The sequence below is a fragment of the Cucumis sativus genome, chromosome 7, assembly GCF_000004075.3.
Source record: "Cucumis sativus cultivar 9930 chromosome 7, Cucumber_9930_V3, whole genome shotgun sequence".
NCBI classification, from domain to species: Eukaryota; Viridiplantae; Streptophyta; class Magnoliopsida; order Cucurbitales; family Cucurbitaceae; genus Cucumis; species Cucumis sativus.
This window is the reverse complement of record NC_026661.2, coordinates 9994092-10021669: the sequence shown is the minus strand read 5'-3', so window position 1 is coordinate 10021669 and position 27578 is coordinate 9994092. Positions and strand designations below refer to the sequence as shown.

The 27578-nt window shown below is 34.8% G+C and overlaps 2 protein-coding genes, 1 long non-coding RNA gene and 1 other non-coding gene across 7 annotated transcripts; 1 reads left to right on the top strand and 3 right to left on the bottom strand.

The window, feature by feature from the left end:
* Window positions 1–360: 360 nt before the first annotated feature.
* On the bottom strand, window positions 361–3830 carry LOC116405189. Of its 4 annotated transcripts, XR_004218343.1 has the most exons (6): window positions 3627–3830; window positions 3143–3292; window positions 1968–2213; window positions 1270–1391; window positions 806–980; window positions 402–601 (listed from the first exon to the last, which is right to left on the bottom strand). It is a non-coding gene; the product is annotated as an uncharacterized LOC116405189 (long non-coding RNA). The 4 variants fall into 4 exon arrangements; XR_004218344.1 differs by lacking the exon at window positions 3143–3292 and having other exon boundaries at window positions 361–601; window positions 806–963; window positions 3627–3822; XR_004218342.1 differs by lacking the exon at window positions 3143–3292 and having other exon boundaries at window positions 412–601; window positions 3627–3823.
* Window positions 685–2838, top strand: LOC101218769 (BTB/POZ domain-containing protein At1g55760). The gene is made up of 4 exons (XM_004139720.3): window positions 685–1005; window positions 1224–1369; window positions 1666–1781; window positions 2013–2838. The coding sequence occupies exons 1-4, from the start codon at window positions 887–889 to the stop codon at window positions 2613–2615; spliced, it is 984 nt and encodes a 327-aa protein (XP_004139768.1). The 5' UTR covers window positions 685–886; the 3' UTR covers window positions 2616–2838.
* A 3277-nt stretch (window positions 3831–7107) lies between the features above and the next one.
* LOC101218534 (protein DNA-DAMAGE INDUCIBLE 1) lies at window positions 7108–23290 on the bottom strand. The gene is made up of 16 exons (XM_011660649.2): window positions 22898–23290; window positions 22724–22756; window positions 22365–22492; window positions 17667–17775; window positions 16559–16675; window positions 16402–16467; window positions 15947–16009; window positions 15815–15859; window positions 15532–15593; window positions 9927–10020; window positions 9651–9743; window positions 9478–9547; window positions 9316–9386; window positions 8223–8277; window positions 7778–7800; window positions 7108–7429 (listed from the first exon to the last, which is right to left on the bottom strand). Exons 1-16 carry the CDS (start codon window positions 22961–22963, stop codon window positions 7304–7306), a joined length of 1221 nt encoding a protein of 406 aa, XP_011658951.1. The 5' UTR covers window positions 22964–23290; the 3' UTR covers window positions 7108–7303.
* Window positions 17863–17982, bottom strand: LOC116405322. Its single transcript, XR_004218527.1, has one exon. It is a non-coding gene; the product is annotated as a U5 spliceosomal RNA (small nuclear RNA).
* Window positions 23291–27578: the final 4288 nt, after the last annotated feature.

The following is a 27578-nucleotide window of genomic DNA, read 5'->3' as shown; positions in this document are numbered from 1 at the left end:
AGGTTGGAATCTCTACTATGGTTAGTTAAAAGAAAGGAAAATGGTTGCCTTTTGTGGAGGCTTTGTGAGCGTCAAAAGACCATCATTGGCCACCAGAAAAGGACAGGAAGAAGATAAATATAATTTCAGGAAAAAAATAAAGAAAATATTATATTACATACCTCTTGGCCATGACTGGGGTCCATGAAAGCAGAGTGGGCTTTTCTTATTTCATGTGTTTCCTTGATTCACCAACAATCAACAAAAGGAAATTACGAATAAATCCCACCGAAGGATTGTGTAGATACTTTGCTTTGAAGGAGCAGACACCAAGCCACCAAGCCACCAAGCCAAATAATCCTTTAAAAACAAAAAAATATGTACAATATATTTTACGTATATTAATATAAAATCTAAAAATCGGAGCACCAATAAATGGAATGATCCATTAAGCATACGAATCAACCACCCACGACCCAATTAAGTGCAGTGTAAGCCAACAAACATTTTTGAACAAACCCATATCGTTTTATCAACCAAAATCCAAAACCCTCTTCCCAAAATCAAACCTTCAACATCAATGGCGTAAAGCATCCCCAAAATCTTGGCGTGTTGGGCACCACTGAAAGAGTCAAATTTTCACGATAATATAAGCAATAAATACACCAAATATCAACGTTATTTTGTATTTGTTTGTTCATAGCTTCTCATGCTTTGATCAGTAAGCAGTAGAGAGAAGCAAGAGATAGAGAAAACAGAGAGGTTTTTGTCTTTACAGGTTTTGCTGTACAAACTTTTATGAGTAATATCTGCAGAATTTGCCAACCTGGGAAAATCCGGAGAGCACTTCCTCGATGGTATCTTCGGTTGCATCCATGAAATTACAGCAGCCCTCGCGTTTGCTAGGATGAGTGAATCAGCTTATAGGGTAGAAACTACATCCCGCCTTGCCCAATGGAGGATCGAAAATCTTGCTTCCTGTACCTACCGCAAATCCGATCCTTTCAAAATCGGCAAGTGGAAATGGTAAAATTACTCTCTTTTTTTGTTTTAAAGCTACAATTTTTGTGAAATGTGCTTAAATTTGAGAAATTGATTTGTATGTTGTCATGAAAGAGAGATGAGAATAAGATTCTATCAAACCATCTCTTTTGCAAGAGAGAATGAAAGTTAATGACAATAATCTATTTTCCCCCTTCTTATTGGAGATGTATAGATTTCTAATACTTTTGTTTGGATTGAAGGCATTTATCGGTGGAAAAAAACAAACTTTTATACGTTAAATTATACCCAGAAATATCGAACATAACAAGGGATAATCCTCCGATTGTATCTTTCATCATCCGAGTGGTCTCCTTTGCAGGGGATCGGAAGGCTTTGACTCATCCAGGTAATTTCATTCTTCTCATTTCCTGTGCATTTTTCAAGGAACAGTTATTAGTTTTCAGATTGCTAAGACAGTCGCCTTCAATTATATCTTTAGGTTCTGGTTCATGAATATAAATTCAAATACTAGAGATCTAGATGACCTATTCTTGATAACTAGATGTCTTTTATTCTTTGATGGTGGACATGGTTAACCTCTGTTAAGACATTTGATTGAGCAGTTGGAGTTTTGTTTCTTATTCTTGATAAAGTTCAGTTCTTCGAATGACCAATATTGTTACCACATTCACATCCATGCAGAAATAATAGACAAACAGCTTAAAAACAATGACTTTATTTGGCAAATTGAAGTTCCATTAACAGGAAAGTTCATCATTGACGTAGAATTCCTTGATTTGAAGATTGCATCATCAGAGGTAAGCATATAAATATTCCTCTGTTCCTATTGCATAGCATATTTCTTCCGAAGATAATTGTGGGGCTAACTATAATAACGCAGAATCCAAGTATCATAGATAAAAACAAGCCATATGAAGTAGTTGACAAAAGTTATGCCTGGAAGAAAAAAAAGTAGTGTGTTAAAGAAAGAAGGATTTGGATACCTATTTAGCTCCTTTTTGAACTCAATGTTGTCAAATTACTGACAGGGTGGGGAACCTTCCTCTATCTGGGTGGATGGATTGACACGACAACAGTCAAATTCAAGAGCTCTTATTTCGTTGGGTCGAATGCTGAAGGAAAGCATCCACACCGATATCATAATTAATGCTTCTGATGGAAGTATTCGAGCCCATCGTGCTATCCTTGCTTCACGATCACCTGTTTTCCACAGCATGTTTTCACATGACCTGAAAGAAAAGGAGCTATCGACGTTAAACATCTCTGATATGTCTTTCGAAGCTTGTCAGGCTTTTCTTAATTACATGTATGGTAATATCCAACATGAAGAGTTTCTAGCCCATAGACTGGCACTTCTTCATGCAGCTGAGAAATATGACATAGATGACCTAAAAGAAGCCTGCCACGATAGTCTGCTAGAAGATATTGATGCCAAGAATGTTCTTGAAAGACTCCAGAATGCATCTCTTTATCAATTGCCAAAACTGAAGACCAGCTGCATGCAGTATCTTGTGAAGTTTGGTAAGATACTCGACATCCGAGATGAATTTAATATCTTTCTGCAAAATGCAGATAGGGATCTAATAGCTGAAATCTTCCATGAAATTCTTAATGCTTGGAAAGGTTTCTAAGCCTGATGAAGGGGATGGTTAATGTTAGTGTGTATATGGTATACACATAAGATTGCTACAAGAATTTAGTGTAAGAATTTGTTACCTTGAAGGTGATTCTTTCTTCTAATTGTTTGTCCTGAAATTAGTCAGGTTTCTCGTGATAGATGTTGGTGTTATGAATACAAATACAATTGAAAGAAATGTAAATAATTTGATGTTCTGTGTTTGGAATTTTATGCTAGTTGAGCAGTTTCTCATCGCACAATATCTCACAATACCCTCGTATCCATAGACCATAATGCACTAAAATAAAACCATCTGCAGAAGAAAATCAACCCATTCATTCAAATGCTTCAGGTTCATGCTCTCAACAATATTGCATTAACCATAAAAGATTATAACATGCACAAAGTAAGATATGCCGGATCCAGAGTATGAGAAGCAGAAAGGTTGGCCTCAGACTTGGCATTGTAAGATAAGCATTCAACATTAGAACACTTCTGGGCTTTCAGAATCTGAAAAGAATCAGCATAAACCTAACCAACCTTGGAACTACTGATCACATCACATCAACCGAATGCTGCGAGCTATTAAAGAAACCTCAACAAAAGCTCCTCCTAGTTGCAGTCCAGCAGACCGATCATTACATTACCAAACACCAGCATAATCTATTCCTCCATATTATAATCACGTCTCTAACATTGAACATGTTTGAACAAAATCAAATTGACAAGAATAAAGAACTAGAACAAAAGAAGACATAGATGTACAACCGTCCAAAGTTTGTAAATAACAGATTCAAAACATCTCAACCCAAGAGTACAAGAACTTCAAGGAAATTTTGAGTCATGAAAATCAACTGAAGTGAAACTATCACAACTACATTACAAACTCGCAAACTAATGACCTAATTGAAAAGAAAAAGAAAGCGGGGATTCAAGGTAGAATTTCAGACAAATGTAGACAATCTGTTAAGTAACCAAACGCATTAGAATTGAATAAAAGAAGGGTAAGCATAAATAGTAGTACCTCAGCTAAAAGATGAACAATACAATCCCAAGAAACAAAAGGAAGGGAGGAAATTAGTTGTTGAAAGAGAAGAGTTAAAGGAATTGAAAATGCAGAGAAGAAGGAGATGAAAAGGCGAAGGGAAGACGAGAGAATTTAGAATTTGGAAGTGGGAATAATGGAACGAATATTGTTGGAATCTTTGATGCTTATGCCTTTCTTTTTTGTTTTCATTTATAAATGGTTTGCGTAGGAATAGGAATTTTTAGCGGACCCGCGATTACAATTGAAGTCAGCATTTCACGTTCTCCTTATTATGTAAAATTATTTATCAAATATTAAAATTATAAAATATCACTAATTTTACTTCTCCTTTAATCGGAAATAAATAAGGTGGTTTTAAAAAAGAAAAAAAAATCAGTAATATTGAAAAATCAATTGTTTTTAATTTTTTTTAAAAAAAATTTAAACACTTTCCATTCTACCTCTTACTACAATAAATAGTATTTAAAAAGTCTTCAACTAGTTGCACATTATTTACTATTTATTATACTACCGTGTTTGCTATTTTCTTATCAAACTAAACTAACCTATACACCAAATACATACTATTCTAACCAAGACACAAAATAATCTACACTTCGAACACAAATTATTCTAATCAAACTATAATAACCTAAGATTATAATAATTTCCTACTTGCCCCAAACATCTGTCAAGCCTTGCCCCAAGATCACTTCATGCGATCATGAAGGCATGATCACCTAGACATTCAATGTGAATCTCTTCGCGAGATAACACGCCTAGTAAGCGAAATAAACACAACATGAAACTCAATGTGAGATGAGAATCCGTTCATAAATAATAAGACTTTATTGATATTTGATAAAAGTATACATCTAAAACAAGTACAAGAGTTTCTTTAAACTGAAAATATACAAATCTTAAAATGACAAGTCAAACACTATATGTTCTTTGTTACCTTGAGAAGAGAAATAAAACAAAACATTTGAAAAGTTAGACAAAAATGTCTATTGAGTAAGGTTTTTCACCAATATAATATATTTAGTGAATACATTTCCGCCGTAATGCGTTGTAATTATTTTCGCAAAACCATGGAATATAAACACTTATGCATTTCTATAGTAAAATTTTGAGTTCAAATTAAATCATCCCAACGCATTAGGCGATTTACACAATTCAAATCTCATATTAACACTATTTATAAATCATACAAAAATCATTTCCTTTCAAATTATTCATAAAAACCCATATCGCATGGGAACACATTCCTCATAACAGATTATATAATCACACCGCACTCTTTTCCTGAGTTGCGACAGTGCGGAGTGATTCAACACAACATCAAGTCTCCATCAATTTCATCACGCATAACGCATCTTCCAATGTCAAATTACATAGCGAGCAAAGAACATCACATACCATATCACACAACAAGTATGAGACTTTATATTCTAGATCACACAGCAAGAATATGACATCCTATTTTAGATCATACAACAAGGATAAGACATTCCACAACAGAACACACATCAAGTGTGAGGATTAATCACAACATAGGATACCAAAGATCATTTCATCACAACATTTCAATTTCAAATAATTTATAAACCAAATCCTTCTTAAGAATCTGAGAACATAAAAAAATCACGGAAGTCAATAATTCAATAAAAAATATATATATAAGGATTCAAACACAGTGGAAATTCTTTTAGTTTGAAAACATTTTAAGAATAAATCACTCACAATCAAAACTTTTCTTGCCTAAATCCTCATGCGAAGCTCTCTTGCACTTCTCTTGCCAAATCTCAAGCTCATGGTTGCTCTCCGACAATTTTTTGCAATTCTGGTAAACATAAGGTAAAAAGTAATTCTCATATTGTCAAACTTCTTCTATTTATAGGCTTCTTCGATGAAGCTTTCCATGTCATAATGATTATTGCTTCTACCCAACAGTGAGAATTGTCCAATATCAAAACGTCACGTGTTACTGCCACCTCCTTATCCTGAATTCAGTTGGACAACAAGGTCAAATCAGCTCACCACCCTTCTTACACAAGAATGACGCAATTACTTCACGGTGAAGGAATCTCTCATCGCCTTCCACCTCATCACGAACTCTTTTCTTACTGCATAACTAAAAGCTCCTTACACAATTGCTTCGCAACACTTCCAGTCACTAGCTCCTATTGCATGCAGTCTCAACACATTACCTAGTTCTTTTATCGTGCACTCTCATCGCATAGTTCATAATGCAATTAGGGTCTCACAACACCCTCTAACATGTTTGGTTATATCTTTTTATAAGTGTTTATGTATATAATTTTGTTTGTTTTGTGATATACCAAAAATGTTTATACTTTAGTCAAATTTCCATAAATGACTATTAAACAGTATGAACTAATTTCACAAGGAGGCACATATATTTTGATTTTCTTTTAGAAAGAAATATATTTTGAAATTAATAGAACATTATCTTGAAACTATTTATTTTTTTAGAAAAGTGAAATTATTAATGTTAAAACTAGATATTAATTTTGTTTGGTATTAAATTGTTTTGGATTATTTTAGAAGCACAAATATCTTGAAATGCAAATTCATAACTGTAAAAACTATAACTATTTTCCAACCGCAAAACATAACAATAACACATTTTCCTAAACAATATAAAATTAACCAAACATAAGAAGTTATGCAATTCGATCATGTTCTTCATTCATCTCTATTACAAGAAACTGAACCTCTATGTTCTTCATTGGCATGCTCATAATTTAATTCATCATTTGAAGGTAGTAGCATCTTGTCGTCGTCATAAGGCTTGAAGTCAATTTTTTTTTGAATGAACCCTTATAAAGTACTTATGAAGAGTCATTGAAGCAACAACAATTTTTACCTGTGTGATGAATAGAAAATTATCATTTGACAAACAATTTTTCATCTATTCTTCCAAACGACAATATTGTAACAACCCAACTTTTCATAACTAAGTTGAGTTCATTCCATAATGAAAATAACATTTCAAAAACTTAAAAACATTGCAAAGTCTACTTAACTTTTTAATTCGTTCTTTAGACAAACAACTCATGAGACTCAATATCTACCACTAGTTTTATTTAAATTTTAAAGTGGCTAACGTTAAATTTAAATGGTTTGTAAACTAAAACTTGCATGTTTCCTTCTAATTTTTCATGATGTTCAGAGTGGTGTGATGTAAATTCTATTGAAGAGGGTAGGGTGAGACACGGTTGATGGGTTAGTTGAAACAAATAATTTGGGAGTGTTTACATCAAAAGATTTTGGAAGCCACTTGTTTCAGAAAATGCATTTAGAGTATGACAATGGCTTTCATAATTTACATGGTTTAAATAATGAAATCTACTGTCGTCATCGTGTCATGTCCTAGGTTTGGTAGGATAACTTGGGGTGGAGTGTGACAGTATAACTTAATAAGTTAATATTTAGATCAAGGAAGAAAAGACCAAACATGAAACCTTTAAAATATCCATTATAACATTATAATGTTTAAGCTTTTGGTTTAGCATAAATATTGTTTGAATATAAGTTTTAAAATTTGAATACAAGCAGATGAATGTGTGGATTAAATTGGTAATTGAAAAAGAATCGAAAACAGATAATCCACAAAGAAAAGGACTCCAAATATTTTGTATTCAGATTATTCATCCAAAAAGAAACCCAGCTGCCTGTTCTTCATTTCCATCAAATAGTTTGAGAGCTTGTATTACAGCTTCTCTTTGGAATCCCAATTCAACGAGCTTTGCTACTTTGGCTTCGAATTCCGGACCCTGTAATCACAATATCAAACATAGTGAAAGTGTACAAAGCATGTAACCAATGCCGGATTTAGAGGTAAACCTTCGGGCAACTTATCAATTTAGTCTCTCAACTTTGATGGTTTTTTCCATTTAGTTCCTTATCCTTAAAAATACGTTCTTTAACTTTAAATCATGAGTCCATGTGGTCATTTCTACTTTCTAGCACTTCAGTATGTTCATTTGTATAGAAATTTTCTAATGTCATCGTTTAATGAATGATAATAAGTACACTTCTTTCAGTTTAAGGGAACAAATAGACAACCATCAAATTTTGCGATTAGATTTGTGATTAGACATAATTTTTAACAGCAAATTTACCTGGGCTGCTCCCCCAACATTTCCTGCTTCAAAGAAAGAACAAGCAAAATAGAAGTTAAGAGGTAAGAGTAAGAAATGAGCACATCTCTTGAAACTGTACAAATAATAAGCCTCACAAGTTCACAAAGAAAAGTAGCAGCCAAGATGAACAATAGAAAGTGAAGTTGTGGGAGGATAGTACTATGTTATGATAGAATTCATTGTATATCCATAACCCTAGAAAGAGATTTGAATACTTGACCACTTGACTATATATATGTTTTCTATAAGAAACAAATCACATATTAAAACAGACGAGAGACCAGAAAAAAGGGGAGATGGGATATCTCCCAAGGCCAAAGGGATACAAAAGAGACTCCCAATTGAAAATAACTAACAACCATTCATTAAGGAAATATCAAAGATATCGAGACATCACATTATTTAGAAAGTAAACTATCATCACCTGTAGCTTGGGCAGCTCTTGCATTTCTGCTGTTCTCTGTTGGGGATGAAGCCACCTAGAAGAACCAAGCAACAAAACGGACGGTTCAGAAAGACAGATATGAAAATTTATTCATATCTGAGACATCAAACTCTTCTCATGACTTTAGAACTACTTTGATTTATACTGTACAGCTACTTTTTTCTGAAAGCTGTAACTCCCACAGCAAAATATGATTTTTTTAACAGGTTATAAGAATTGTTATCATTCTTCTTATTTTGCTCTTAGTATATTACTCTTGTACTTTGATACTAGTCTCATTTATTAATAAAGAGGTTTGTCTCTGATTTCAAAAGAAAATTTGTTGTCATGCCTATTGATTGCGGGGTGGCAACTTACAACCTTGCCTAGAATGGAGTTTGCCAAGGGTAAATGGAGAGAAGGTATTTTTAGGATCTACCATAACCAACAGGTCTAAGTTCTGATCCTGTAATGCTCTCTTCTTTGGGGATCTGGTTTGAAAGAAATTAAAGGATACTTCAACTTCTTCGGAAGTTTTTTGGGAACCAGTCTTCTGTAAGTGCCTACATTTCGTTCGACCTCTCATATAAAAAAAGACTAACTAATCGATAATGATTTTTACTTTCATTCTCATTCCAATTACCAAAGAGGATCTAAATGGACAAACCCCCATGTATCTTCTTAAATTTCTACCCATATTATGCACCCTAACTTCTTCTATCAAACATTTATTAGAACAATTTAGAGTAAGAGTAAGGGGATTAAAGCACAAATCTCATGGATAAAACACTTGTATGTCAATTGAGCTATGCTCTAATCATTACATAAAATATGCTAACCAGTGAATGAAAGTTGCAACTGGTGACAACATAAAATATTTTCCCATCTTCATCAAATGCAGAGTTGCACAAGAAACTTGAACATATCAGTTAGTAATGATCTTTGGCTACCATGATACTACAATTTGGAAAGATACCATCCAGAAATCCAGGATTTAAATATCTTTGTAGAGGTTGGTGATCGTACAGACACCACAAACTTTTTCTCAAATTACTTGAAAATACAAATATAAGAATTAGTTAACAGAACTCACTGGCGCTCCAGAGCTAGAGGCTTCCTTTGAGAGTCTTTCCTCATCAAAAAGAGAAGGGGGAATGTCTTTCTCTGAACATTAATTTGTAACACGAAAGGAAACTTCAGTATACTTAAAAAAATGTGCGACTGGGGAACAAATTCGCAAATTAGAAATACCAACCTTGCAAAAATGGTACAAAGACCTCTCCTCCACCAACTCTCAAAACATTCTCCTTCAAATCAATAATACACTACAAGAAAATAACTATACATTTTAAACAAAATAAAAAGGAATGATATCTGTGCGACAACAACCTCCATGACTTTCAAGTCCAATAAGGCACAGAGTAATACCTGGTGTTTCCGTAGCATATCCAGACCAAATAGGAAGTCCATATTTGGGGAATCCAGTACCAGAAAGGAGCAGGGGTAGAATATACTACCAATCTAATAAAGAGAATGCTAAAAATTTTAGACCGAAGCAAATTAAATTCCTTCTCCAAGCACAATGAAATTGTGATGAAAAATTGATAAGATTATGTAGCTTGGTTTACCTAGTCAAACAAAATTACACTACTGCATGTAGGACCTGATTGACAGGAAAAAAAGAAAATACTAGTGATTACATACCTTGATTGGAGCTACATGGATTCGACCTAAGATCTCTGATTGGCCTACTCCACGAGCAATGCCCTTGTAGCGTTGATCTAGAAGCCTCAACAATCTGATGATCACCCAAACAGATATTTTAAAGGTAGAGAAGTAAATAACCAAGCAGATATTTTGTTATAGATACTTTGGATAGACAGTTGAAATAAGGTAAAATCTGAATTGTATTAGAGTGTATGTTTGGTATCTAAAGTAATTCATAAGTAGAAATATTTTACTCAATTGAACTTAATGAAATGGCGTGAGAAGATTTAGGAATGATAATTTCATTTGGAACAGTCTGTGTCTTGTGATACACTTGGTCCTATCTTATCGTTGAAAAATGTTTAGTCCTTCTGGAGGCAATTAACTAAACTATGCATTCTTCAGGGCTTCTTTTTCTTCTTTTGACCCCTTTATGGATTTGGTTTTGTCTACATTTTAGAGCAAAACTAAGGATCCTTTTACACATTATAGCTTATCCTATTTAATTTCCAATTGGAAAGTTATGTTATAACCTATAGGCGTTGGTGCTTCCCCTTATTTCATTTATCAATGAAATTTTCCTTTCCAAATAAATACAATTTACTAAAAATAAATAAATTTGCTTTAAGTCAAGTGCTGTATTCAGAATATAAATAGGCATCTTGAAATATTTACATCATATAATTTATTATGTTTGACAATACTAAATAGTCAAATTCAGTAAAAGATTTCTCAAGCTTATAGTTTATGTTTGAATGTTGACTATATTCATCTTTTCAATTCTTTTAGAAAATAGTGCTCTGTACTGTCTGTATCTTGGTTGTGCTTCTTAGTTCATGTTCCTATCAGGAGGTTCTGGGAAAATGGGAATGTCAAAAAGAAACCTTGCTCCTGTTAACAATAGGCTGTAGATAAATCTTCAAAAGTAGAAGATTTATTATGCAAAAATATTAAGCGACAATATGGATAGGATTCTTCTAGTGTATTTTTTTTTTCTTTTTCTTGTCTTTCTTTTATTATTACTTTTTTATTTTGTGTGCGTGATAAGAAACAAGAGGTACATGTGGCAAAAAGAGGAAACCAAACAGCTTAAGGGCTGGGCAAAGAGGGATACCCTAACCATATAAATCCACTTCGGGTAACACAGTAAGAGCTGCCCATGATCTGTAGGTGTCATCATTACATTATGAAGGCTTCTTCCTTAAAGATGGTGACAAGTGGCTTAAGTAAGACCCTAGGTGGATAGAAATGGAATTAACTTCCCCATTACGCTCACTTTATGCAGTTCCTGAGTGCAGTGTTTTAAAAAGCGCCCTAAGGCGCGCGCCTAGGCGCGCCTAGGCTCAAGGCGCCCACTTGGGGCTTATTTGTGAGGAGGCGCAGCGAATTATAAAAAGCCCATATTAGGCGCGCGCCTCCCTTGAGGCGCGCCTAGGCGCAAGTTGAATTAGGCGTGGGCTTTTTTTTATAAGTTATGGGCTGGGCTTTAATTATAAAAAACTATTATTATCTAGGTTTTTTAAACCTATTACGTAAACGTGAAGAAAGAACCCTTCTCCTTTCGCGCGTGAAGACTCTTCATCTACTTCTTCAGTTCTTCGTCTTCCGTTCTGCTTCTACTTCAGTTCTTCGTCTTCGTCTTCCGTTTGCTTCCTTTTCCACCCTTCCGTTCCGGCCACCCTTCTTCTTCACACAAAACGAGTGCTGCGGCTGCCATTACTCTGTTTTTTGGTGCACACGACTCTTCATCTACTTCTTCAGTTCTTCGTCTTCCGTTCTGCTTCTACTTCAGTTCTTCGTCTTCGTCTTCCGTTTGCTTCCTTTTCCACCCTTCCGTTCCGGCCACCCTTCTTCTTCACACAAAACGAGTGCTGCGGCTGCCATTACTCTGTTTTTTGGTGCAAAAACAGAGGAAAAGAGAAGACAATAATATTCTGTGCTACAGTGCTGCTAGTGCTTCAGTTTTCGCCTCCTCCATCTCAGCTTTATCACGGGTTAGTATCTCAATCGTTCAGTTAACATCTGCATTGCTTTCTCCTTCTTCTGTAACTCTTTGACAAGAACATCAAACTCCATTGTTTTCTGTTTTCATAGCATGGTATACCCATTGAGTTAGAAAAAACTCTCTAAAGTCTACATCTTCTTCTTCTTATACTTCTCAACTTCAACTTCCTTCGATAACCCATCAAACTCAACCTTCATCCCATCCATCTCACAACACACTCCCCTCCAATCCTCCATTTATAACAACTTCATCCCATCCATAGATAGCTTCTGTTTTTTTTTTTTTTTAATAACAGCTGCTGTTTTAAATAGTTTCTGTTTTTTTTTTTATAACTTAGATCATAGATGGCTGATGAAAGTTCGAGAAAAGATCCGGCATGGAAATATGGTCAATTGCAAAATGACCAAAATATAAATACGTTTGTCTGTGGATTTTGTTCGAAAGTAACAAAAGGAGGGGTATATAGAATGAAACAACACCTCGTTGGTGGTTATAGAAATGTCACCGCCTGTACAAAATGTTCGGATCACGTGAAGGAAGAAATTAAAGAGTACATGTCCAAGAAAAAAGAGATTAAAGAACAAAGAAATCTGATTGTGGACATTGATGTAGAAGATTACGGTATCGAGGATGAAGATGAAGGGAGTGTTAGTGTAAACAACATAACAACACCAAGGGGCCCGAGCTTGAAGAAGCCAAGGCAAAAGGGTCCAATGGATGCATTTTTTACTCCTAACCCAGAAACTGTGGTTCAAAATAGAAAGGACAAAGGAAAACAAACTTCATTGAATGCGACATACAAGAAGGAAATGAGAGAGCACACCATCCAAAGAATTGCTCGATGGTTTTATGATGCAGGAGTGCCTCTGAATGCCTGCACATATGATAGTTTTGCCCCTATGATTGAGTCAATTGGGCAATTCGGTCCTGGATTGAAACCACCATCTTATCATGAGTTAAGAGTTCCATGTTTGAAGAAGGAATTAGAAGCAACAAATGAGTTGATGAGTAACCATATGGTAGAGTGGGCCAAGGTTGGATGCACTGTTATGGCTGATGGATGGACCGATAGAAGAAATAGGACATTAATTAACTTTTTAGTTAATAGTCCTAAAGGCACCATGTTTATTGAGTCCATCGATGCTTCATCTTATGTGAAAGATGGAAAGAAGATGTTCGAGTTATTTGATAATTTTGTAGACCAAATTGGAGAAGCGAATGTTGGACAAGTAGTTACCGATAGTGCCTCAGCAAATGTGATGGCAGGTAAGAATGTAGACTACTTACAAGTTATAACTTTAATTTGTTAGATTTAGTTGAGTTCTACGTTAAATGTGTACTTATTTTCTTTGTTAATAGGGAGATTGTTAGAAGCAAAGCGACCACAGTTAATATGGTCTCCGTGTACCGCTCATTGCTTAGATTTGATGTTGGAGGATATATACAAGATCTCGAATATTCGCAAAGCATTGAAAAGAGGCATAGAGATTAGCAATTTCATATATGTTCATCCTGGATTGTTAAACATGATGCGATGTTTTACTAACCAAAAGGAGTTAGTTAGACTAGCTAAGACTCGTTTTGCTACTGCTTGCATTACATTATCGAGTATACATCGTCAAAAGAATAATCTGAGGAAGATGTTTACTTCAGATGAATGGAAGGACAGCAAATGGAGTAAGGAGCAACAAGGGAAACGAGTAGTTCAGACTATTTTGTTGGCTAGTTTTTGGACTACAATTGTTTTCACTCTTAAAGTATCTGGCCCACTAGTCCGAGTTCTTAGATTGGTTGATGGCGAGAAGAAGCCACCTATGGGATATATTTATGAGGCCATGGATAGAGCTAAGGAAGCTATTGCTAAATCCTTTAATAATAATGAAGAAAAATACAAGGACATTTTCACCATAATTGATAAAAGATGGGAGCTTCAGTTGCATCGTCCTCTGCATGCAGCGGGGTATTATTTAAACCTGTCATTCTATTATTCGAATCCTAACATCCAGGAGGATGATGAAATAGTTAATGGACTCTACTCATGCATAACAAAAATGGTTGCTTCATTGGAAGTACAAGACAAAATACTTGCAGAACTAAGCAAGTATAAGAGGGCTGAAGCATTATTCGGACAACCTTTAGCAATCAGACAAAGGGACAAAATATCTCCAGGTAAATTTCAACTAAACGATTACTCAACGATACTAGCAACAAGCTCTTCTATTAATATATATATTTTTTTGTTTGTGCCTATAGTGGAATGGTGGGATAATTTTGGACAATCAACTCCAAACTTGCAAAAGTTTGATGTGAGAATTTTAGGTCTTACTTGTAGTGCTTCTGGATGCGAGCGTAATTGGAGTGTGTTTGAACAGGTTACCTTTCCTCTCCTTAAGTACATTGAGAATGATAATCAAAATTTGTTGATTCACTGACAATGAAACTTTCTAATTTTTCAGCTTCATAGCAAGAAACGAAATAGGCTTGCTCAAAGTCGTTTGAATGATCTAGTGTTCATCAAATACAACAGAGCATTAAAACGTCGATACAACCTACGAGATATTGTCGACCCCATCTCCTTGAAAGATATTGATGATAGTAATGAATGGTTGATTGGAAGATTGGATGACGATTCTGAGGAGGATGATGAGTTGGTATTTAACGATGATTCTTTAACGTGGGGTGATGTTTCTAGAGCTGTCGGAGCAAAAGAACCATCATTCTATTCTAGAGCTAGTACCTCTAGAGCAAAGACTATTGTTTCATGTTCATCCTCGTCTACCACGCAACGGAAACAAGTAAATTTAGATGACTTCGATTTGGAAGAAGAAGATACTGATGGCAATAAGTCTAACGAAGGAGTGAATGAAGACGAGGATCAATTTAGTGATGATGAGTTTGATCTTTAGGGATGAACTTTTATTTTGATTATTGACTTGTTGAATACTGGGTAGTTTTTTGTTGTGTTTTGTTGTTTAGGCTACTTATATTGGGTACCTATATTTTATACATTGTTGCTCTGCTATATGTGTGTGTATATATATTTTCTTCTCTTTTTATATATAGTGCGCCTTATGAAAAAAAGCTCGCGCTTTTTTTTGCGCCTTGCGCCTAGGCTCCAGAGGACCAATGCGCCTTAGTGCGCCTTGAGCCTTTAAAAACACTGCCTGAGTGTCTCCTTTGGTTACATGATGTCCCTAGGTTTTGGTAATGTCTAATGGCATGCTTACACATTTTAACAAGATTAATAACTGTTAGAAACATAGGTTGACTGTATCCTTCTTGATGATTAAACCCAGTAGAGATTTTAACAATGTTGTGGCCGATAGTTCATATAATAATAATAATAATAATAATAATAATAATAATAATAGCATGCAGCGAATTAGCTGGGCATTATAACAGTTATTTTCCTTTTTGTTAGACTGTGTCAAATGCTATGCATTTCTTTTATAAGAAACAGAAAAAAAGTCAAAATACATGCTATGCTATGAATTTTACAAATCTAATCAGGCAACACATAGAAATGATGATGAAAGCCCGATTACTTAGGCCACTATAGAGAAGGGGAAAATCAGATGATGCATAGATTCCACATACCCACATTTCTCAGCACAGCTTTTTGATATAATTGTTGATTGAGCTCCGCTATCAACAAATGCCTAATAGAATACCATTAAATCACTTAAATTTTTATCTCACCTTAGTAGACACAGAAACAATATCCATATATCACAAACAGTTGAATCTATTCTAAAATTATTCAGTTATTGATCAAGGACCACTAATGAAATTAACAAGTTCAAATGCAGTGCCTTCTCACATTTTCTAAACTGTAGCAGACAAAAAACTAAAATGAATGATTTGTGCTAGTTCCACTTACCTTTAATGGGACACCATTAACTTCCATGTCAACGTATAACATGACCTGAAGACTTCCAGATGAAACGTCAAACCATGAAACAAAATACCATACAACTTAAAAGAGGATAATGTTGGTCAATGTAACACTTACCACCCTTGCAAAAGCTTCGGGATTGTGTTCAAGAGCTGCAGCCCAATTTTCATCAATTCCTTTCTGCGTAGGTATTGCCATATTGGTTATTTAACAGAAGTCATTTTACATAACATGAAAACAAAGGTCCGCTATCAAAAATCATTTATTGTCAATAACTTCTCCATTTCAGCCAGGAGAGAATTATGGGAGCGTGTGCAGTAAAAGAAGAAACCTAAAACAAGACCCCACAAGCCCTCTTGTTATTCTAATCTTATGGTGGAAATATAATCTTCATATAAGCCCAAAGAAGTTCTAACCCAAGCATTTAACCAACAATGTCAATGCCGATGGGCAACAACTTTTTTTTCTTTCTGTTTTTAATGAGAAACAACTTTCATTGGGAAAGAATGAAAGAAATGGAAAACAATTTGTAATTTGTGTTGGAATAAAACAAGATAATAAAATATTCTAACCTGGCGAATGGCAGCTTCAATCTTCTTTTGGGCCTCAACATCAAAAGGATCTGCATACAGAAGGGCCTAAGAGACCAGAAATAAGGAGATCATAGTCAGGTTATCAATCTATCAGTCAATTAGGCTATTAATAGAGAATAATAAATAACCTACTCACCATCTCCTCTTCTTGTTGACGCTGTAATACAGATCTTTGACGATGACGTTCTCTTAAAATCTGTTGCAGATTATTCAGGTCGTTTCCAACAATAGCTTGTGCCAATTCAGGGTCACTCTGCAGAGCCCACATATGAATTGAACAATTACTCACTAGGTGCATGATCGTTTTAAAGAAAATGAACTTCAATACAGGAGCAAGTTGATACATGCAATCAATTTACCTGCACTCACCTACATGGCAATCATAGCCTATCAACTTACTATCATGTTTGTTTTTATGTTTGAACTATTCAAGTACTGGAAATCAAACGCATCAATAAGAAAAATCATAAGGTGTGTTTGGTTCACTGTTACGAGCTCTGCCACTAGAACACTTTAGGTCTGTTAGTTTCAGGTAAAATCTTTGATTTTAAAGGTGGGTGTATGCAGTATTTGGAATATCAAATCGTGTGTGAGGTGAAGAAATTCAAACAAACCACTTTAATCATCATTTGTGTATTTATCCAATATGGAAACCAGAAAAAAAAAAATTCAACAATAACTATGGTTATGAAACTATCCTCTGGAGTAAACGTGTCTGATAACACTTCAAAAATGCTGTCCTTTTTGGAATTTTTATACTAAGTATGTGAGCTAAGTCCAAAGGGAGGATAAATGGTTTTCACTTGTTCTTCTGCCAAAAGTTTTAGGCCTTTCTCATACAAAAGATTTTGGTTCTCTAGAGTTTTTCAATCCACTGTTGAGAATAGTTTACAATTAGTCAAGCGAATAGATTCAGAAGAGTAGGTAGGTTGAAAGGAATGAAATATTTTTTGAAGACAAATATGTTAGTGTTAGCCGTTAGGAGAGTAGGTAGGAATAATTAAATATCAAGCAGCTTCTTGTGAGATAATTCTAGTGACTTCTGTAAGATTGTATTATGCAAGTTAAATTAATTCTAATTGGCTCGCTTTCAAGTAATCTTTTAAGTGGAGTATATTCTCATTGTAATTGTTGAAAAATCAATGAAAATTTTGTTTTGTTGCCAAGAAAAAAGGATAAGTTTAACTTCTATCTCAACGGAAAATGTAAAAAATGAACTTATGAAGCAATATGTTAGTTTTTACCTGAAAAAGTTGAGCCATTGTATTTGAGTCACGTCTAATGTGTTGCTGGAAGGCTTCAGGGTTCACTGCAGAACCATCTGGATTAAAGCTCAAGTTATTGGTAGGAGCACTGCAAGGTTATGGACATTAGATTACGAATAAAAAGCAAGCATGGGTGAGTAAAATGGTGTAAATTGTATAGATTTTTTTTAAAGGGACCCACCACGAATGAAGGGTCTCCAAAAATAGGCATATGCCGCTTTATAGCGGTGAGCACACAATGTTCTCTTTAGTAAAAGGCGAAAGAATAGTTCGCTCTATGCCCACCGCATTGTATACATTTAATAACACAAAAGGCATAATTCAAGTTCCACAAGCATCAACACGTGATCAGCAAAAGAAAGGTGACTTCTAAAGCAACCACTATATTTCACCAAACTTCCCACATAACCATAAATAAGTTATTCAAGAACCCAAGTAAAAGAAAATCACCAATCCACTGGCTCCTAACCAAAAGTAGTCCCGTTGATGTATTTTACAAGAAAGAAGAACAAAAAATTATGACTGCTATTGCAACGAGTAGTAACAGGCCAATATTCAAACTTCAATGAAGCTTTATGGTTAAAGCATTTCTACTGAACACCCTATTCCAATACACTTGGTCAAGAAAACATTCTTAGGTAAAAAATCATACGAAGATTTGTCCCATGGAAGATTTTTTTATTCCTCTCCAGTCATAGGTTTCACAGAAAAGCCTTCAAAAGGTTGAACCAATGTTTTTGAAAGGACTTAATGATAATTGTGGAGATAAAATCCGATAAGTTTGCTGGAAAACCAGCAGACTAGCTGAAGCTACAGAAATATTTGTCCTTTTCTTTTTTTTTAAAAGAAACAAGCCTCTTTATTAACGATAATAATGAGACTAAAGATCAAATTACAAGAGAAATATACTAAGACTGAAAGGACTAAAAGGACAAAAGAGTGATCAAAACAAAAGTACAAACAAGCTAATAAAAAAACTTCTAGGCCCTAAGCAAACAAGAGAAAACAAAATACAGAGAAAACTTGATGAATCTTTCAAAACAAAGCCCAAATTCAGCTGAGAACGTGCACACTGAAAACTTCAAAATGGAAGAAGAGGAGACACCAGGAAAAGGCAGGCGACCAAGCTACTTCAGATCTAAAACACAACCGAGGTACCAACATCTGACTCTTGATCTCTTCCTCAGCTTTGACAGAAAAACAACTATCAGATAATGTGCAAAAAAAGACCATGAAAACTTTGAAGGACTCAAAAACTGCTGGGAAGGATCAACCAAACACTGTCCTGCAATCAGCTACAAATGATTTCAGGTGATCTGGAAGTCCGATGGTCTGAACTGAAGAATGGGCAAACCGGACACTTTTCGTCAACTTCAATTCATCTTCCCTTTCTTTATCAATAAGAACCAGAGTATTTAGGTCTGTTTTTAACGGCTCCATTTGCAACTGTTCCTCATTTTTTCCTATTTTTTCAAAAGGATCATATTCTTCACTACTCATGCTGAAAGAAGAATGGAAATTTGTCTCACACTTCTTTTTGGAAGGAATGACCAGAGTACCTCTAAGGAATTTCACCTTTGAATTAGGCATTGAGAAAACAGAGTACTTGAATTGGGGAGAGTGAGTTTTTTGGGAATATGATCTAGTTCCTTGGCTGAGAGCCTGAACTTGGGCACAGTTTTATTCTAATGAATCTGTGGATTGATCTCTGGAATCAGCTTTGCCTTGGATGTTTTCTTCTTAGTGATCACCTTCTTTCTCTTTCTTCAAACATATATATACTCACAATTTAGAAATGCTATATCTTGGGTGAGAGCCTGAGATGTTTGTCATTCCGAGTCTTGTGATTAGTATGATCTCTGTCAACTCTTTTGCCATTTCTTAGTTTTTAAAGAAATGAGAGGAAAAAACATCTTCCGTGATAATCGTTAAGGAGTTCTCCTTTTCAGAAACCTCCGTGTATCTTATTCTTAAGAAGGAATAAGCAAACAGGGTTAAGGATTTCAAATCTATAGTCTTATAACTAGTGTTCACAAGATCCTTGCGAAGGTCCTGCTTAATCATTTAAGGAAAATGCTTCCTTTGACCATTTTGGAGGCTCAAGGAGCTTTTATACCGAGGTGACAGATTCTTGATCCAGCCCTCACTGCGAACAAGGTCATCGGGGATAATAAAACAAAGAAAAATGAAGGTGATTATTAAAATCAACTTTCAAAAAGCTTACAACCATGTTGACTGGGATTTCTTGGACACAGTGATGGATAAGAAAGGTTTTGGTATAAATGGAGAATTTGGATGTAAAAATGCATTAGGAATGTGAAATATTCAACCCTTATCAAAGATTTTCTAAAGGGTTCGATAAAGGAGGCCTTCAGAGGCTTGAGAGTTGAGACTGAGGGATCCTTTATCTACTTTCTTATTCCTATTGGTTGAAGAAGTTTTAAGCCATATCTTTAAAGGAGGTGGTGGAGTGAAGCATTCTTGAGCCCTCTAAGATTGGTTCTAAGGATGTGGCTCTGTGTCCTTTTTAGTTTTTTTTATTGAAATAAACGGCTTTCATTGAGAAAAAAAATGAAAGAGTACATGGACGCACAAAAAACCAAGCCCACAAAAATTAGGGGACCCCCACTACAGGAAGGGTGCCCAACTATACAAAATCATGTCAGGAGAATAATTACAAAAAGTCTTTGAAATCAAAGCCCAACAAGAAACATATATTAGGAGGATATCTCATCTTTAGTTTGATGATTACAGTACACAGTGTTCTTCTGATATGGCAAAGAGGACTCTTTCTTTGTCCTTAATCACATGTTACAGTCCTTTGAGGGGATGTTAGGACTTAAAATTAACAAAAGCCTCAAAACTTGGGTATAAACTATGAGCTGGAAAAGCTTAATACATGGGAAAGTTCGGTTGGTTAAGATACCAGTTCCTTTCTTTCTTCCTATCTCGACCTCCCAGCAGCTATCTCTTTTTGGGTAACCTCCTGGAGGAGATTAGCAAAAGGTTGGTTTTCATGGAAGAAAAGCTTCTTCTCCAAAGTTGAGAGACCAACCCTTATCAGATAGGTATTGAGTGGAGTCATCATCCATTATTTTTCTCTCTTCACTGTGCCTATCTTGATTTGTGAGAGCATTGAGAAGCTCATTTGGTTAGCTGGGAAGTTGTGGGGAAACTGATTTGGGGGGGGGGGGGGGGGGGGGGACGGGCTGTTAGAGCTATAAAACTTCTTAGCAAAAAGTTTAAGGTTGGACAACAAAGCTCTGTTGGCTAGATGCCTTACTGTGACCAAGTATGACCCCATCCCTAGAGTGGGTGGCAAAAGGGGTTAAAGACCCATTGAATTATATTGTGTGGAAAGACATTTTTTCCAACTCCCTTCCTTTTTCCCATCTTCGTTTTTTGGTTAGTCAGTGATGTTAAGGAAACATATTTTTGAGACGATCATTGGGTGGGGGGTAGACCAGCTTCATCGATTATATCATTTGTCTTTCTTGAAAACCTGTCATGTGTCGAATTTTTTGGTTGGGTTGGGTTGGGAATACTTCTTTCTCCTTTGGTTTCCACCGGCCTTTGTCCAATGTGGAAACAATGGAGGTGGTCTCTTTCCTCTCCTTTATTGAGGGTTTCGAGGCTTGGAAGAAAGGATGTTCGTGTTTGGAATCCTACCCGTCTTTCTTTAGGATTTTATTGAACCTCTCTCATGTTGTTGAGTCAGTCCTTGGTGTTTGATGGAGGATTAAGATTCCAAAGAAACTCAAGTTCTTTTTGTGGGAATTTTTGCGTGGTCAAACCTGATGGATAGGCTTTTCAGAGAGATATCGTCGTTAATGGGTCCTTTTTGTTGTATCCTTTGTTAGAAGATGAAGGAAACCCTGGATCACCTTCTCTGGAGGTGTTGGTTTGCTAGATCGGTATGGAATGGCTTCTTTAAGTAGCTTGATTTTGAGCTTGCTCATTAGACAAATGTTCTTTGATGATCAGGAAGTTCTTCCTCCATCTACCTCTCAAAGAAAGGTCATTTTCTCTAGTTTGCAAGGGTGCACACTTTGTTGTGGGATCTTTGGGAGGAGAGAAATAACAGTGTTTTGCGGTGTGCAGAGAGATCCTAGTGAAGCTTGGTCTTTAGTAAGGTTTCATGTTCCTCGTTGGAATTCAATTTCGAAGACTTTTTGTAAGTATTCTTTAGACTGAGATGCTATCTTCTTTCTAGATTTGTTAAAGTGTAAGAAAGCAAAGACTGAGATGGTAGCAACTATGATAAAGGGGGAGAAAATGTATTTATCAAATAGAAGAAAATCAACTGAAGGGTCAATTCTGAAGGCTTTCAAACTTCAAAGGAGGTCTTGGTTGGGGTTCAGAAAGAAAAGAAGATGGATTTTTTATTTCTAGAGAAAACAATAATAGGTGTCTGCTTTACATTTTACCTCTATTTATGATCTTTTGTGGTACAAAAAGATGTTAACACCTCAGTAAACAAAATAATTTGGAAACTACTACAACGCCGATGACTCTAAACTAATCAAGATTATTCCACCAAATACAGGAGAGTAACCACTGTTATATGGGTGCAATGACTAGGCTATGTCATCGACTCATCAGGTGTCCTACAACTATAAGACTACATCTACAGAATTATATTAAAGATGTTGCAATCTGAGAACGAGAGAAACATACCTAGAAGCGCCAGCTGATACCATCATAATCAAATCTTCGTCTTTAACACCCAAGCCACTCAGTTTTTCAAAATTTTTCATCTCCTTTCCATTGTACAGAAGCTGCTGCCGCTGAAGCGGTACTTGAGTCTAAGCAACGATAAAAGTCAAACATAGATAGAATGAGCTAACCAATAACCATAACCATTAAAAAGGAGAACTTCTCCTGGATTTAATCTCAAATGTAGGATAGTTTTGGATCACAAAATGTAGCAAATTCACCAACAATTAAGATCCAAATGTTCAATTCCCACAAGTTCAAAACCCCAAGTTTCCTCAGCTACCGATCACAATAATGAATATTAAAGAAAGAATTCTCACCTCAACCTCGAGCAGAGCCTTCACGTTCTCAACCTACTTGGCAGGAAAGAGGAAAAGGTTTAACATGAGGAAGCAATCCAAGGAAAAAGAAAAGTGGGTATAATGGAGAGAAGAAGATATAATGCAGGAAATTGGAGTTGGGGTTTTGTGAATGAAGAAAATAAAGAAACTTACAGATTCATTGGGATCAACATCCAAGGAAAGAATCTGTTCGTCGGCTGTCATCACAGTGATTCTCATCTTCTTCGTCTTCGTAAACTGAATCAGTATGATGTTGCTCCACGATGTGTAAGTGTTGGTGGAGAAATCAGAGTTAAAAGAATTACGGAGCTGGAATTTGAAGCTTAGGAAGAAAGTATTGGGAGATTGAGAAAAGCTTTTACTTTTTTTTTTTTCTTCTTCTTTCTTTTCTTGCGGAGGGAGATAAGCACAGTCGCTAAATTGACTATGGTATTTGGTTTTTCTATATTCGCCTTTTCCTTTTCCAATTCCCCAATTCCCCAATTCCCCAATTCCCCAATTCGATGTTAGTTGAAACCAAATTCTAGGGATTGGATTGGATTGGAATGGTGTTTCGTGTTAGATATTAAATTTGTTACACTTATAAATCTAAGATTCAATTAACGTTGCCCTATCTATCTCTTTCTTTTCTATCTTATCTAATCACTCTTCCTCATTTTTTAAATATATATATACAAGTTATGATTTTATTTTAACATGGTTTTGTATTATTGATATGGATCCTATTATCATAATCTTTTTCTTTTTGCTATTTTTACAATTGTCCCCCAATATTCATGTTCTCAATTCATTCTATGTATTCCATCTTTTGCATATCATTTTTTTAATGATATTTTGCATATTGTTGTTGACTAAGAAATTTCTATCAATTAAATTACACCATATTATCACAACAAAAATTGTAATAACCATAATTTATTTGGGTTTGAGTATTCAAGTTGTATCATATCCAACCTAATTCAAGCCTCTTATGTAAAAGTTGGACAAAATATGATAATTGACTCAAGTCTACCAAGTAAATGGGTCTAAGCCAGTTAAGCCCACCAAGCAAATAGACTCAAGCTTATTTAAAGCCCATGAAAATTCTATATGAACAAAGGCCTTCCCATTGAAGATCTTTGGTTGAATAAAGGATTGAAGCTCTAAAACATTGAAAATTGCAAAATTTAAACTCCAACAAGTAAATGATCCAAACTCACCTAAAGTCTATGGAAATTCTCTATAAATAGAGGTCTTTAGTTGAATGAAGAATTGAAGTTTTGAAGAATTGAATATTGCAAACTTCTAAAAGTGTCACACCTCGTTCTAAATTTTTTCTCTAAACTAGATTGTGGTGTGAATCTACTTCTTAAAACATTCTTTTGAAACATAAGATTTAATAAACACTTTTTTCAATAGAAATCTATAAAATATTTGATAGCACCTTCCCTAAAACATGGGGTAGCCATACCTAAAAAAGAATATGTTTCTACTTCTATATGATTATAAACGGACTTCAGATACTATATATAACTAGTATGTCTCACCACATACATCCAGACGGTTTCAAAACTTCAAGTAGAATTTAAGGTGCAAACTACGTATTACATACAAAAGTATTCAAACTAATTAGGGATCTTCCAAAACACAAGTCCATAATGTCTCTCTAGATAAGACTAACCACCCCACGATGAATTACAAAAATTTAAACTATACACATACAAAAAAAAAAGTGAAGATCCACAAGAACGACACAGCTAAACAATGCTTGGTCTTGGGTTGTTACTTGGGAGAGGGAGAAAATATTGAAAACATAAGTTGAAAGCTTAGTAAGTAGTAAGTAATTTAATATAAAAACTTGTAAAAATATACTCAATCCGATGTGTAAATATGCATCGATAATAATACAATAAATTAAAGTTATCATCACATAATCCCTAATCAACCAACAAACCTGTAGCCAGTTTGATCATGGCAAGGTGTCTAAACAAACGACCAAGAGTAGCACGCACATGATCAAGAAATCATGCGGCCGCAACTAGCCCACGCAAATTTAGTACCCGCCACAATAGTAGCATCCATCCAATCTGACCATGATAGTATACTAAACACACAGTCCGAAATAGCTAACACGTGATCCATAACCACAAGGAAACACGTGGACAAATGGAGCCCAAACATACTTAGCAACTATCATGGTATTCATCCCTATCCAGTCCAACTATGATAGCATACTAAATACACGATCCAGAATAGCTCACATGTGATCCATATCCACAAGGAAACATGCGGCCAAATGGAGCTCACGCATAATTAGCACTTACCACAATAACAACATTCATCCGCTCCTATGTGCACATAGAGCCACCCACCATGGGTTAAACTAGGCCCGAAAGCCATATCTCAAACCTCCATCTATATCTCACTTAGGCTCAAGTTCTCGAATCTTCGATCACGACCTCTTTTAGCCTCGAAACCCCCTGACAACTATAGGTGGCGCCACGGAAACATATTCACATGGCTTATGGGTAAATCACCATCATTCATAAACCACATATTTTATGCTTAAAAACCAAAGATGATCATAAAACACATTTTCATAAAGTAGTTCTAAACAACATATTCTTGAAATCATGATGAGTAAATTCATTGTTTAAACATAAATGAAAATATTGGTACAAAAAATTTAAATCATGTAATTACCCAACGATATCATAAGACAACATGTGTAAGTATAAAGAAAGCTTGAAAATGAGTCACTCACAGTCAAAAACTCGTTGTCTTAGGATTATACGCTTTCCCCACTTCGGTTTGGCCTGATACACATATTTAGACCTCTCAGTTACCTTCACATAGCAAGACGTCACAATAATTTTTAAAACACTTCTTTATTAACATTTAAGCTATTTATTTTTAAATTCTCATTTTCAACATTAACTTGTATCAATCCCTACATATTTTAATTTAAGCTAAAATTACACTTTTGAATCCTTAGCTTCAACTTGAAGTCTTAATGCCATAAATAACCAACATAAATCCATCTGAGTGGGTCTTTAATTTTATACTTTTTCAGAAATTTTCAGTTTCAGAAAGTTAACTTCAACTACTCATTAACTTCTTCCATACTTAATAAAAATTAATGTACTTTATATCAAACTCTTCATTTTGAAACCTTCTACAACTTACTTGAAGGAATGGAAATGAGATTAACACATAATTTGCCCGAAACACGGTAAAGAAAACTTGGGTCTTCTGCTTACTTTCAATTTTGATCCAACTTACTTCTGTAAACTTTAATTCATGATCATATAATAAAACCCTAAGATTGTATTTAACAATGAGTCCCAAGATATTTGAACTAGATGAATTTTACAATTAAATTTAGATAAGAATAACATACCTTGATCCATAATAATCTTTTTGAGGAATTTGGTTTCTCTCACTTGCCTTCCTTTTGATCTTGATTTAGTTTCTTGATGGAAAGAATAAGCTACTTAATAAAGACAGTGAGAGGATCAAAGGTTTTATTTATAGACATCACCCATCATGGTGTTTAATTAGGGCATTATATTTTTACCTAATGGGCTTAATAAAATAATAGGTCCAAAACAGATAAAATATGATATTATACATATGGGCCACATTAATAATACTATATTTAAAAATAAATCTAACAAAAACAATAGTTGACTATAATGAAAAATGGAGTACCAATTGGTGAGAATGTGCACAAGTTACAATCTTTCATTGGATTTTGTGTGCATCATCATATCCCAATTACACATGCATCTTGGAAGCTAGTGCCGACTAAGTTGAAAGGAAAAATATACAATATGGTTGAGGTATGTAATAATCCTTTCTCATTTGGAAATCATGCAAATATTACACACATTGTATATTTTAAGTTGTACTATGTTGTGGCTATTTTGCAATTATGGTAGCCAATCATGCATATATTGATACTTAGTGCATATGTTTTATTTTTTCTTATGTATTATTTGGTTTGTTTAGGGAGCATTTGTAGCTGATGGTCGAAGTAAGAAGGCCACTATGAAAAAGGTCGGAGTTTTATTTCGTCAATTCAAGAGTTGGTTGACGACACAATATATTATCTCATTTGTGGATGAACCATAACTCTTGATAGATCCACCTTCATTGTATTCTCACATAATCGATACACATGTTTGAAAAGAGTTTGCCAGGTCAAGACCGTCTCCTAAATTTTAGGTATAAATCTTTTCTCTTGTAGTAAAATTAATCACAATATAAACCATGTTTGTTTTTTTTTAAATCATTTTTACATACAATTTGTATAGAAAGTGAGAAGTGAACAACATGATCAAAGAAAGATGAGCAAGTATATACTCATAATATGTCAAGAAGAGGTTATGCAAACCTTGCTGAGAATATGATAATTAAAAATGTTATATTGTATTGTAATTGTGTAGTTGTTGATGACATTGTTGAGAAGAATGAAATTAATGTTGGTTTACATATTATCCTTTTTTTGTTGTGTAAATGCTAGTTGGACAATTTATTTTGTTGATGGATATGTCTTATTGAAACGAATGCACATAATGCAGAAAACTAAAAATTTAGTATATTTAATATTAATAAACAATATACATGACGTTAAATACATGCCACGTATACTATCTTATTTGAGTCAAATATATCATTTTACTTAATGAATAAATCATGTCAATTATAGAATTTTACTTGACGTGTAAATAGTGTCAGGTATACTATCTCACTTGACTGGTAAATAGAGTCAAATATATTATCTTACTTGACGTGTAAATAATGTATGTTGAGATTATGTCTTAAAACTTGTAGATTGTAAATATAATCCATT